Source organism: Lithobates pipiens, unplaced genomic scaffold, assembly GCF_037356315.1.
Source record: "Lithobates pipiens isolate NorthernLeopardFrog02 unplaced genomic scaffold, aLitPip1_a1.2 Scaffold_23, whole genome shotgun sequence".
Taxonomy (NCBI): domain Eukaryota; kingdom Metazoa; phylum Chordata; class Amphibia; order Anura; family Ranidae; genus Lithobates; species Lithobates pipiens.
In genome coordinates, this window is record NW_027507785.1 from 51,822,490 (window position 1) to 51,837,038 (window position 14,549).

Sequence of the window (14,549 nt, forward strand, 5' to 3'; positions counted from 1 at the left end):
GAGCTGGGCTATAAAATTTTCCGACAACATGGTCCGATCGGACTTTGTCCGGTCGTTTGTAGAGAATTCCGATCGGACAAAGTGCCACGCATGCTCAGATCAAATTCCTAGACCAAACTTATTGGCTACTAGGCTGAACGTAGTCTCGTCGTAACGAAATAACGTCATCACGTTCCGAACGATCGGAGTTTCCGACAACTTTGTCCGACCGTGCGTATGCAACACAAGTTTCTGGCAAAATCCGTCAGACAAAATCCGACGGATTTGGTTGTCGGAATGTCCGACCGTGTGTACAAGGGCTTAGAAGGATTTAGGACTTAGTTTGGGATCGTTGTCCCCCCCCCCGGCAGGGGGATTTTGTTTGGGTGGTTGCCATGTTTTGCCTGGTTGCTCCTGTTTTTTTTTTGTTTGCCCACCCCTCATTGGGACACTGCTTTAGGATATCCCTATGGTCAAGAATTGAAGAGTTGTGTCCATCAATGAACTTTTGAGAAAACCTGGATTTTTTTTTTCACTCACCGTAAAATCCTTTTTCTCTTTCTTTAGGAACACAGCACCCTCCCCTGTTCTTTCTTTGTCTTTCTTTCCTTTTATACTGCTTCGTGTCTAACTGGACTGCCTATAGCAGAGAGGGGGTTTATACCAGCTAGTTAGAGAGCTGTGTCCATCAATGAACTCAGAAAAAGATTTTACCGTGGGTAACAACAAATTCTGTATTTTTAGGCCAAATTAATTTTCTGTACAGAACAATATCTGTTGGAATCTGTCAAATATCCAGTGTCCTTATAGCTCCCTATGGACTCAACTGAAATCTCAAACAGCTTTCCTAGTTCTCTTCTGTGAACTGCAAACCAACACCCCTTTATGTATCGGAGATGAGAAAAGAAGGGGGTGTTTTGAAGTCGTAATAATACGTCTCCTCCATAGGTACAGTTCAATGAGAAAGTGATGTCACCGGGCCCTAGTACAGGAAGTGTGTTAGTGGCAGGATCACCAGGTGCAATAGTGAGGTGATTGACACCCGTCTTATCTTTTTAAGTGGGGTGGGAACAACAGTCTTTTGTGTCGTAGAAATGGCCCAGGAAAGAAGTGATGACAAGGCCAGTAGTGGGTGCATTTCCTTTTCTGTGTACTCCCTACACTACTGGGTCCAGCCTGTGGTGTAAGTGCCAAATGCGGCCCTCTGGTATTTGTTTTGTGGTCTTCTGACTTGTTGTATGGCCCTAAGGCCCCAAAACCAATGAAGGCATAGCTCCGGAGAGAAGGGATGATAGGGCCAGCAATGGGTGCATTGATTTACCTGTGTACTCCCTACCTCATTGGGCCCAAACTTTGGCCTGAGGGCTGTTTGCTACTTCCTGTGTGACCACTGCTTTGTAAAATGGCTGTAATAGTAGTGATCTGTAACAGTCTTTGGCTGTTGCTTGTAGCATGTCTCCAGTCTCCAACCATAACTGTAGCACATACACAGTCTCTGATCACCTCCTGAAGAATGTCCACCATCTCTGATAATTTTTTGAAGGATGACCACAATCTCTGTCATCTCTTGAAGAATGTGCACAGTTTCTCCTGAAGGATGTCTACTATCTCTGATGATCTCCTGAAAGATGTCCACAGTCTCTGATGATCTCCTTAAAGATGTCCACAGTCTTTGATCATCTCCTGAAGGATGTCCACAGTCTCTGATCATCTCCTGAAGGATGTACACAGTCTCTGATGATCTCCTGAAGGTTGCCCATTGTCTTTGATCATCTTCTGAAGGATATCCGCAGCCTCTGATCATCTCCTGAAGGGTGTCCACTGTCTCTGATCATCTCCAAATGATGTACACAGTTCCTGATCATCTCCTGAAGGATGTCCACAGTCTCTCATTGTCTCCTGAAGAATGCCCACAATCTGATCATCTCCTGAAGGGTGTTCACTGTCTCTGATCATCTCCTGAAGGATGTCCACTGTCTCTGATAATTTCTAAATGTTGTTCACAGTACTTGATCATCTCCTGAAGGATGCCCACAGTTTCTGATCATCTCCTGAAGGATGGCCACAGTTTCTGATCATCTCCTGAGGAAAATCCACAGTCTCTGATCATCTCCTGAAGGATGTCCACTGTCTTTAATCATCTCTTGAAGGATATCCACAGTCTCTGTTCATCTCCTGAAGAATGTCCACAGTCTCTGATCATCTCCTGAGGAAAATCCATAGTCTCTGATCATCTTCTGAAGAATGTCCACAGTCTCTGATCATCTTCTAAAGAATGTCCACAGTCTCTGATCATCTTCTGAAGAATGTCCACAGTCTCTGATCATCTTCTGAAGTATGTCCACAGTCTCTGATCATCTTCTGAAGTATGTCCACAGTCTCTGATCATCTTCTGAAGTATGTCCACAGTCTCTGATCATCTCCTGAGGAAAATCCACAGTCTCTGATCATCTTCTGAAGAATGTCCACAGTCTCTGATCATCTTCTGAAGTATGTCCACAGTCTCTGATCATCTTCTGAAGTATGTCCACAGTCTCTGATCATCTTCTGAAGTATGTCCACAGTCTCTGATCATCTTCTGAAGTATGTTCACAGTCTTTGATCATCTTCTGAAGAATGCCCACAGTCTCTAATCATCTTCTGAAGTATGCCCACAGTCTCTAATCATCTCCTAAAGGATGCCCACAATCTTATCTCCTGAAGGATGTCCACAGTCTCTGGCAGCCTTCTGTAGCTTCGCATATATTCTATGTCATGCTCAACCCTTTGGCGATGTCAGGAGCCACAGATGAATTCGATCACCACTGCTGTACTGTGCCTCTTGACGCTGCTTTCCAACATCCTAGTTTTTTTTTTTGGGCCCAGAAACATACATTTCATTCCTATCAGCCTCTGGGCTGATGCTTTTCATCTATACCTTTTCCTCTAGATTGCAGGCGACACATTTTCTCACAGGTTGTCATCTGCAGTTGTAAGTGTTACATCACATTCCAAAGTGTCATCGTCATCTGCCTGCAGCTCAGGCTCATCATAGTTGGATATATGTGGCTTGCACAATCTGCACTAATGATATGATGTATTTTTTATTTTTTTTCCTTCACAGGTACAAGTCGGTAAATACAACCAGACCATCGCCACGCTTCATCTGGCTGGCATAGATACGTCAATCATTGTGTCCGTCATTATCTGTAGCATATTGTTGCTTCTGTCTGTGGTGGGTAAGTGTGCGTTTATTGACCCGTCAAACTAAAGTGGGGGAGGGGTGGGGGTTGGGGACTAAAAAGTTTATTTTATAATGATTATGGCTCAGATTGATTGCATAAAACGCTCATTAGATGGTCTTCTCTCCCAGCGCTGTTTGTCTTTTGCACCAAAAGCCGACGAGCTGAACGCTATTGGCAGAAAACCCTCGTACAGATGGAGGAGATGGAGTCCCAGATCCGGGATGAGATCAGAAAAGGTAATTGGGTGGCACCTGATCAGCGAGATTCCGACATTTTAGAAGTGAAGTCGGTTTTGGGCCACTATTAAAATATCATCTCATTGGCTTATTTCCAATCACCGTATTAATTTACAAGAATTCATTGATATAACTTTAAACCAGGTGAAGTGTAGTAAACCCATCAAATGCTTTTTCTTGCCCCCGCCCCCTGATCAACTTGCAAATAAAAAATTTCAGTCAGAAAATGTATTTTCTAGAAAAATTTATATAATCACAGGGTCTGTCCGCTGGTCTTTGCTCCAAGCTTGGTGCAAGGGGTCGGCAGACTTCTGTAAAGGTCACTGTACCCTGTTTTGGGTCTCCTTTCAATAGCATTATATGAAGGAGCACATCCATGGCATCCCTTTTATTATTATTCAGGATTTATATAGCGCCAGCAGTTTACGCAGCGCTTTACAATATAAAAGGAGACAATACAGTTACAATACAATAAAATACAAGAGGATTAAGATGGCCCTGCTCAGAAGAGCTTACAATATAATAGGGTGGGGCAGGTGGTACAAAAGGTTATAACTGTGGGGAATGAGCTGATGGAAGTGGTAGGAGATTAGTTGGAGACGTGATCGGCTTCCCCGAAGAGATGAGTTTTCAGGGATCGCTTGAAGGTAGCAAGAGTAGGGGATAGCCGGACCGGTAGAGGTAGCAAGTTCCAGAGGATGGGAGAGGCTCTGGAGAAATCCTGGAGCCGAGCATGGGAGGGGGAGACGAGAGAGCTTTAAAGTAGGAGGTCTTGAGAAGAGCAGAGAGGATGATTTGGGTGATATTTGTAGACAAGATTGGTGATGTAGCTCGGGCAGAGTTGTGATTGGCATCCCTTTAAGTGGTTGTAAACCCCTACAAACCACTTTGACCTACAGGTAAGCCTAGATTAAGGCTTACCTGTAGGTCCAAGAAATATCTCCTAAACCTACACGGTTTAGGAGATATTTGCCGAAAGACAGGCACCGCTGTCTACGGCGCATGCGCCGTAGACAGCGGCGCGCAGGCGCACTGAGCGTGGCACCGTCAACGGCGAATATGCCGCACGTGGCGACTCCCATGCGCATGCGCGGGAGTGACGTCATCGTGGCTTCGCCGAATGACAGCGGCGGAGCAGCAAAGACCCGCCGAGAAGATGGATGCGCCGGACTACAGGGGACAGCGGTGACTTTGCTGGCTCCTGTGTCAGGTAAGTGACACATAACGGACTACTATGCGATGCATAGTAGTCCATTATGCTTTACCTTTGCAGGGAATCAAAGAGGAAGTAACACACATCAGGGTTTACTTCCTTTTTAAATGTGTATGCGTCTCTCTGCTGGCTAATGGGTGCTGCAGATTTTATCTGCGTAAATCTGCTGATCAGTTGATTGATAACACTCTTTTGAAGTAAAATTAAGCAACTGATCAGCAGATTGCATAGCTAAACAAGACACGAAAGAGAGATGCTCAAATTCAAGAGCTGGTATTTTTAAGGTGCCAATATCCCAAATCTGCTACAATTCATACATTATTCAATAAGTTCATGTTTAAAAAAAAAATGTTAATCAGTACAAAAAATACATTTAAAAACACTGGATCAATTCATCTTGGATATCTGCAAACATGATCTAGAGTCAATGGTAAATGTGGAGTGATAATCCCGACGTGTTTCGACAATTGATAGGCTTCTTCAGGACACATTAGTTATCACATCTGGGTAAGTACCGTAAATGAAAGTATATTTATAAAAAGAGTACAGAATTTTAATGAATTCATATATTGCATAGACATGTAATAATTGCATAACGGCAAAGAAAAAGAAACATTGGCAATAAGCACACAAAAACATTCCATTAATACTATTGATACTATTAAAAATTGGTGGGGGGGGCATCCTACCGTTCCAAGAGGATTTTTTTTAACACCAAAATCTGTGAATCCAAAAAAACACATTCAACAAGAAAGGGGAAACACACCACAGAAGAGGGCGAGAAAGCGGTATGCCGGTTTGTACCACCCAGGAGCATGCACATCTAAAAGGTATGCCAGGGATGTGTTCTTTTTATATAATATTTGGGAATAAAATGATCGATAATAGGGAAAGCTGTGACTATGTTGATGGGGCAATCAAATTATTTTTTTTTTTTAAGGAAAGAAAATCCCATCGCTTGTCTTTGTTTTTGTTTTTATAATTCAAGGTCAGTAAGAAAACACTGAGAGTCTCTTTTTGTCTCCGGTTGCAGGATTCGCCGAGCTGCAGACAGATATGACGGATCTGACCAAAGAATTGAACCGCAGCCAGGGAATACCGTTCCTAGAGTACAAGCATTTTGTGACCCGCACCTTCTTCCCAAAGGTATCCAACCCCCATCTGTGGCTCAGTTTTATAAATAAGGGATCAGTAACTCCTGACACTTTTCTGTAGCAAATCTACAAAGCCAGAAACCTATATACTAGGAAGAAATTCATTAACTTCATGAAATCCAAGTAACTTTGATTTAGGCTGGGTTCACACTGCTGCGGTGTATGAGATCGGATGTGATTCGCACTGCAGTGCAAATCACATGCGATCTCTGTATGATGTGATTTCAGCCATACAGATAGTATGGCTGAATTCGCATTGCATCCGGCCCAAACTCGCACAGGACCCTTTTTTTGGTCCACAGCAGAATCTGATCGCATGGGTGTTCACACCATGCGATCCGATTCCTGTCCGAGTTTGCAGATCGTACTGCGATATGCGAACTGATCTGGAGGTGTCATTAACTTTTCACTGACACTCCCAGCAGTTCGCATAGGGCAGTGCGAACTGCCGCCGGCAGGCATGCGATGCGGGAACCCGCAGTAGATTCGCAGCGTTCCCGCATCGCAGCAGTATGAACCCAGCCTAAAAGTAGATGTAAACCCTGACTTAAAGAGGAACTCCACCATAAAAAAAAAATGATTAAAAGCCAGCAGCTACTTTTTCCTGATGGAAAAATAGAGAACCTGCTCTCAATCATTTGCTGGCGGAAATTCCGCCAGCAAAAGACTGATGGAGCCTACACACGGTCGCAATTTCCGACCAAAAGCTCAAATCGGACTTTTGCTGGCGGAAATTCCAATCGCGTGTACGCTGCATTAGTAAACTCTGTACAGATCCAAATTGGTTCAGGCCCCGACGAAGAAGGCTTTCCAACGAAACACGTTCGACATATCTCACGTTCTTATGTTTCTACTAAATACGCCTAACTGAAACACCCAAAGATAAATCTGATGAGCAACTGGCTTGTCTATCATGATCAGGGAGGTAGAAGCTTAGAACCAAATCCAGGTCGGTGAGGTCCTGGTGGGGCCATATATATATATATATATATATATATATATATATATATATATATATATATATATATATATATATTAGTGCAATAAAGCTGTATACATGCTCAGTGTTATATCGGGTTGGAATTTTTCATCCAGTTGCCTGCTGTTCTCCCACATCAAAGGTGGCACCTGGTGCGTCCATTGCGCATATAGGGATGCGGTCCATTAGGAAATTTTACATGCCACTTTAGATTAATGAATGCAGGCTCTGCTATATAGCGATGACAAATGATTTTCACAAGGAAACCACGCAGAAGATAAAACGAATGGGAAGGAAATGGTAAACAATTATCTGGAAAAGGAAGTGAGAACTGAAGATGTTTGTTCAGTGTTAGGTAAAATTAGTTTTTTCGCTGGGGTGTCCACAGACTGTAATGCTTTTCACATGCCAGCTTATTGTTAGAAAAACAGAAGGAAGACACATGTCCTCCGATCAGAGGGTTGTGAAAGAGGCATGTGCTGCTCTAAAATCTCCCCATTCAGCAGAAGTATGACCTGAATTAACCCCCCCCCCCCCAAATCCAAGCCTGAATAAAGCCCAACTCTAAACAGAATACCACCACCTATCCTTATCTCCAAAACACAGGGGGGAGGTGTTCTATAGGCCGCAGAAGAGAGCTGGGTGTGTGGTTTGGAGTACTTAGTACAAGGTTCATTTGGCTTGCTGATTCATTTGAAATATTTTTTTTTTAAAACATCAAATACAGCCAACATGTTTCGAGGGAAAGGCTTCCTCTTTCTCCAAGGCTTGAACCAATAGTTTGATTTAGTTGGCTGCCCTCATTGCTATTTAGATACATTGATGATCCAAGCCCTATTGTAACCTTAATCCAGGCGTCTTAGTGAACGCTGCGCAGATCCAATTACAAACTGTTGATTCAAGCCTTGACGAAGTAGAAGGCTTTCACCGAAACATGTTCGCTGTATCTCGTGTTCTTACGTTTGTACTAGGTACGCCAATCCGGAACACTCAAAGATAAATCTGATGAGCAACTGGCTTGTCTATCATGATAAGGGAGGTAGCAGCCTAGAACCAACACCAGGTCCCTCCTTCCCCTCACACACACACGCACCATACTTGCACCCAGAGCTGGGACAAGGGGTGGGTAAGAGGAGCAGCTGCCAGGGGCATACTCCAGATCAGGTCATGTCTTCATTTCTGCTCTGACGGCTACTGCATTTACACTGTGCTCCAACATGCCCGCTCTCCACCCCATCTGCCCACAGCTGATATGAAAAACACACAGTGCATGTACAATTATTTTTTTAAGTGCTTTAGAAAAATTGGGCTACGCATGTGCAGTGTACACTCCATGCCAACCATGGGCATCTGGAGCAAAGGGGCAGAGAATGGGCAGAGGGGGGAATTGCCATTCTACGGTATGCATTAGCAGCAGGGAATGTGGGCGCAGTTCTGGACCCTTGCTCTGAGCTCTGGATTAACCTGTCCCGATACTGCTTCCACCACAGGTTTATCTTCTTAACTCCTTCACACCGCCTCCCGTTAGCATTTTAAGTGGGCTTTAATGCCCAGGAAGCAGTGCAGCTTCTTTATCATGTGACCAGTGGGGTTGGCTCTCACAGCGGTCAGATGATTGAGAACCTACCCTGCTGGCTCCCAATCAGAAGCCATGAATGAGAGCTGTCGGTTACAGCTTAGTGTACTGGCAGCACACTCTATCCACACAACCTCAGGCCGGCATTGGACTCTTGTGTGCACCGGTTGGGCGTTGAAGCACCAACCACCACCTGAGGCCACCCAACCAGCACTTCAGGTCACCATGGAAGCCCAACCACCACCTCAGGTCACCGTGGAAGCCCGATCACCATCTCCAGCAATGCAACCACCACCTCAGGCCACCAAATCACTAACTCAAGTCACCGTGGAATCCCAACCACCACCTCAGGCTACCAAACCACCACCTCAGGTCACCATGGAGCCCAATTAATGCCTCAGGTCACCATGGAAGCCCAACCACCACCTGAGGCCACCCAGCCACCACCTCAGGTCACCATGAAGGCCCAACCACCACCTCAGGCCACCCAACAACCACCTCAGATCACCATGGAAGCCCAACCACCACCTCAGGCCACCTAGCCACCACCTAAGGTTACCATGGAAGCCCAACCACCACCTCAGACCACCTAACCACCACCTCAGGTTACCATGGAAGTCCAACCACCACCTCATGCCACCCAATCACCACCTCAGGTCAGATCACAATGGAAGCCCAACCACCAGCTCAGGCCATCCAACCAACCCTATAGTTCACCATGGAAGCCCAACCACCACCTCAGGCCACCCAGCCACCACCTCAGGTCACCATGAAGGCCCAACCACCACCTCAGGCCACCTAACCACCACCTCAGGTTACCATGGTAGTCCAACCACCACCTCAGGTCACAATGGAAGCCCAACCACCAACTTAGGCCATCCAACCAACCCCTTAGGTCACCATGGAAGCCCAACCACCACCTTACCCCACCTAACCACCCCCCTCAGGTCACCATGAAGACCCAACCACCACCTCAGGTCACCATGGAAGCCCAACTACCACTCCTTTAAACACACTCGATTTTTGTCAGGATCAATTTTTTTCTGCACTTGTTGGAAAGATATAATAAAACCAACAGATAAAAGGGGCACAAATAAGAGAAGATCATTGTTAGGTTTACATAAATCTTATATTTACAGTTGCTTGTGTGACCCTTTGGGGCATGGTACTTGATACTTTTATGTCATCCATTAAAACTCTGGACCTACATGACTCATGCATTGACTTACAGGAGATATGAGGATTGTAAAAGGTTTTCAATGGAGATTCTATGTGATTTCTCTTCCATAGTGCTCTTCCTTGTATGAGGATCGCTACACCGTGCCCATGCAGAACTTCAACTCCCAACTGAAGATCCCAGTGCCTGAGACCCACCCGCTGCTGTCCCCCGACTGGAGGGTGAGTCCGGATATAACCTCATTACCATTACTACATTCTTTATCTTCTCAGTTATTGTTAACGTGAATCAGTGCCCTGCCCATATAGTGCAAAAGCAACAGGTTCAGCTAAAGGGGACCTCCACATTTCAGAATTGACTTAACCATGCTCCTCCCCCTCCTTTTCTGCATTCTGCAACAAAAAAATTATTTTTTGGAGGTGTCGGTTTCTAAGGAGCGGAGTCTATGTTTCCACCTTTCTCGCCTAGGCAAGAATGACGTTCCCCCCCCCCCCCCGTCTGAACCCTCCTGGTATACTCATTGTTCTGCTCCCACTTACATGTATTTTGTATTTAACTGCATAAGGCTATTATTGTTCTGTAGTATGCTGACATCTAGTGGCAGTTTTTGGCCACTGCTGCTGTTCTACCTATGTGATTTGGTATCTCCCTTAGTCCTCCCCTCCTGTTTAGTGCTAGTTAGTTCAGTCTCAGCTAGACCCACCCTGTTTCCTCTATGTTCCCTCAGTCCATGTTCATACTTCACAGAGAAATAGCTGCTGACTTGTAATATTAGGAATCCAGCGATGTTGGCACCCCAGCAGATGTTCGGGTGCTGCCGCCGCCATTGCATGTAAGGGAAACCGGCAGTTGAAGCTTGTGGCTTCACAGCCGCTTCCCTATTGTGCATTCGGAGAGGGCCGAACTTCCGGGGGGACCTCGCCGAATCTCGCTGCAGCCAGGTCTACCGGAAGTGGGGACGGGTACCAGTCAAAAACATATACCTGCCCCCCCCCTTCCCCCGAAAGGTGCCACGGGGAGGTCAGATAAGCGGAGCTTCCACTTTTGGGTGGAACTCCGCTTTAAGCTGCCTGTGGATGTGCCGAATTATCAGGTGACCATACCGTCTGGACAGACTGGGTAGGAGGTGGGTCTGAGTTTGGATCATACCCTGAGGGAGCCTCTTCCGGGTATACTGCTGCCCGGCCATAGTAAATGCAAAATAATGCTAACACTCTATGGTAATTGGAACAGAAAAATATGCATTGGGATGGGTACCAGTCAAAAACATATACCTGTCCTCCCCCCCCCCGAAAGGTGACACGGGGGGGGGGGATGGGTCAGATAAGCGGAGCTTCCACTTTTGGGTGGAACTCCGCTTTAAGCTGCCTGTGGATGTGCCGAATTATCAGGTATGTCAACGCACAAAGCAGCATTTGAAACATAACCATATCACGCCTAGGAGGCATATTAGAATCCACTGCGCATGCACAGTGTAGTGTCATCAGGAAGCCGTAAGAGACAGCTGGCCTCCTAATGGCGTCACAAGCTAGATGGGCACGTCGGACCCAGCGCGTGGTGGGTCACAGCAGCACAGCGCCAGATTCGCTGAACGGGTGAGCGGGCAATTTCAGCTTAATCCAGCAATTCGGGTAAGAAGGGGTTAATATTAAAATGAACCCTGGGGGAGGAGTCACGTTCCTCTTTAACCCTCTCCCCCTCCCTAGCTTCCAGTTGCTCCCCCATTGCCTAATGATCGGAAAATGCAAATGACTAGTGAATATCCGTACAATGATTCAACCATTCCTAGTTGACGAAACTTTGAATTCTTGTTGCGCTAGTCAGAAATCTTACGGGTAACTAAGGTCTGAGAGGGAACCGATCTTCATAGTGAGCTAGACTCTGCGGTTTAACCGGTGAAGCGGATATGATTCAAACTGCATAGTTGGTCCGAGCGTAGCAAGTATTTAGGGGTTTGTGTTCTAGTTTTATAGGTTTTCTTTTATTTATGTCTGCTGTTTGTTCTCCAGAGTCTGGGTATGCCCAATGGGCTCTATTTTGTAGCTAATTGAAATATTGCAATAAAAAGAATTGTCAAAAAAAAAGATGCTCAGGTCAGCGGCCCAGTGTGCTGAAGTCAGACACAGCCATGGAACTAGCATTGCAGAAGAAGCTGCACAATATCTGTCCTTGTTATTTCTCTCGGGTTTCCCATAAGCCTTTTTCCAGAACAAGGACGGTGAAACCCTACACTGCATCCATAGCGGGCTCGGCTCTCCTCGCTTCCCCAGGAGAACGGAGATCTCTCTCTTCCCAGAGCTTATTTTCAAATCCTTCCAGAGAAAAAAAAAGTGGATTTCAACCTTCAGATGATTCCATTACCCACTAATTTCTCTATCTATTTCCAGACATTAGTTTCTATTGGTCAGGATAGGTTGAGGACAAGTTACAGACTAGTCCTTAAAAAAAAAAAAACTGAACTGAAAAAAAAAATATTAATGTTTGCACCTTTTTCAAGTATTGTTTTGTTTGCATAAAGTTTCCGTTGTTGTCCGAGGATCAACATTGCTGCAGTCCCCCTGGGGGCATTAAAACTCCCTCTGCCATAATGGATATTTTTAGCGCTTACACTTTACACCCTGACACCTTTTTCAAGTGTTGTTACCTATCTCTTTTTACTATGTAATGCTAACATGTTTTTGTTATGTAAACAAACATTTACCCCTTTACGCCTAAGGCTCGGTTCACACAGGGGCAGCACGACTTGCAGCGCCGCGACCTGCACACAATCAGCGGCGACTTGCAAAACGACTTCTGTATAGAAGTCAATGCAAGTCGCCTGAAGTCGCCCCAAAAATAGTACAGGAACCTTTTTTCTAAGTCGGAGCGACTTGAGTCGCTCCTATTAGAACGGTTCCATAGTACAGAACGGAGCACGACTTGTCAGGCGGCGAAGTCACCTGGACAGGTCGCCCCTGTGTGAACCGAGCCTAAGGCCCCTTTCACACGATATGCCCACTCGGATCCGCCTGAAAAACAGACAAGGGGACCCGAGTGGTTCCAAGCTGGCTTACCATGTGAAAGGGGGGCCTTATGGTAAAACAAATCTTAATGCCCAAGCCCTATTTTGCAACTTTGACATGCGTTAGTACAACCTTACATATCATCACAACTAGTATCATAATTAGTATCGGGACAACCCTACTCCAAATCAATATTGAACCCTATGGACTAAGACTGGGATGCCTTGACGTTCATGTGCGCGTAAAGGCCGGCGTCCCAATACCTTTGGCAATATAATGTATAAAATGGCAGCATGTGTTTCTACTTACCAGCAAAGACGGAAAAGCCAAATATCAGTTTTGGTAAAGTTAGGCTTAAAGTGTCAGGGCAATCTGGTTAGCCGTACATCCCCAGCCCTCGAAAAAAACTGAAGGCTTACCTAAATTATAAAACTCTTTTATGGGTTCGTTCATGCTTAGTGCACTGAGCTGCAGTGGCGTAGCTAGGGGGTGGCTTTTGGGGCTATGGTCCGGAATCTGGGGCCCATAGCCCAGAGTGTCTGCAGGGGTCCCCATGGGGTGGGGAGGCTCTCTGGGGACCCTGATGTAAGTGGGGGGCTCTCTGGGTTTCCTGATGTAAGGGGAGGCTCTCTGGGGATCCTGATTTTAAGGGGGAGGCTCTCTGGGGAACCTGATTTAAGGGGGGGACTGTCTGGGGACCCTGATTTAAGGGGGAGGTTCTCTGGGGACCCTACTGTAAGGGGGGCTCGCTGGGAACCCTGTTGTAAGTGGGGGCTCTCTGGGGACCCTGATGCAAGGGGGAGGCTCTCTGGGGAATATGCAAGGAGGAGGCTCTCTATGGACCCTGATGTAAGGAGGAGGCTCTCTGGGGACCCTGATGTAAGTGAGGGCTCTCTGAGGATATATACATACACCTATATTACTGTATATACATGTGTATGCTCGCCCAAAAGTATGACTTTCTTTGCTATGCTGCTATAGGCTCTAGCCCCAGATCTTTTGTAGACCTAGCAACGCCCCTGCTGAGCTGCAAGGGGGATGGGGGTTCTAGATTGTAAGCTCTAAGGAGCAGGGCCCTCTAGTCCCTCCTGTATTGATTTGTATTGTAAGTGTACTGTCTGCCCTCATGTTGTAAAGCGCTGTGCAAACTATATAAATCCTGAATAATAATAATAATAATAACCCAGATCAAAGCAGGCTCAAGGCCTGAACACAGCCAATAGTATCGATACCTATGAGCCCAGTTCACACCAAAGACATGGTGTTGGGGAAAAATGTCGACAAGCTGCATTTTTTTGTAGCACACTAAAATGCTTTACAATGCTCGTCAACGTAGCTGAAGAAACTGGAAAACAAAAAAAACCTGCAAAAACTGGTCATCGACAGGCACGCGCTTTTCTATGTGCTATGGCGTGAAAAAGCCTTTATTGTAATTTGGATGTCCAGGAGCTGTGGAGATGTTGGTGTTCATCATCAACAGCTGAAATCTGAGCCTCCTTAAGCCCGGCTCGGAATTAAAAGTTAATGAAGGGCTCCCGGTGTTTAGAAGATGCTGATTAGCGATGACAATCGGGCTCCTTCTTGCGTGTCTCCAGGTTCTCAGGCCGTGCATATCAAACCCATCAACAGAGAACGGAATATCTGAGAACAGGAAATTCATTGGCCACTTTTATTGGCTGGAACCTTTGAAGTAACGCTAAACTTTAGTTTAAAAAGAAAAATTCTATTCTAGTCTGTATTCTTAATTCAGAAAAGACCCTTCTATTGCTCTCAGCCTCCCCCGAATCTCGAAATTCCTTTTTTTTTTTCTTTGCTGTGTTTTGACTTCCTGTTAAAGGGTGGCTACGTTCGTTCTCCATGGTCCCACTCTATCTAGAAACATTGCCACCCTCTCTTGATGGACTATGGACTCCCAACAGTGGCAGCCCATGCATTGCGGGTGCATGGGCGCCGCCCCAGCCCCCCCCCCAATCCCTGCTGCCACGTCCCTATCCATGCGCCCAGCCCCT

The 14,549-nt window shown here is 45.9% G+C and overlaps 1 protein-coding gene across 1 annotated transcript in view; it reads left to right on the forward strand.

Moving 5' to 3' along the window:
* PLXND1 (plexin D1) overlaps window positions 1-14,549 on the forward strand; it is a gene marked incomplete in the record, with an annotated part of 185,350 nt that overhangs the window by 123,138 nt on the left and 47,663 nt on the right. The window contains 4 exon segments of the mRNA XM_077451599.1: window positions 3,083-3,197; window positions 3,332-3,439; window positions 5,686-5,798; window positions 9,652-9,759. Coding sequence (XP_077307725.1) covers window positions 3,083-3,197; window positions 3,332-3,439; window positions 5,686-5,798; window positions 9,652-9,759 — 444 coding nt within the window.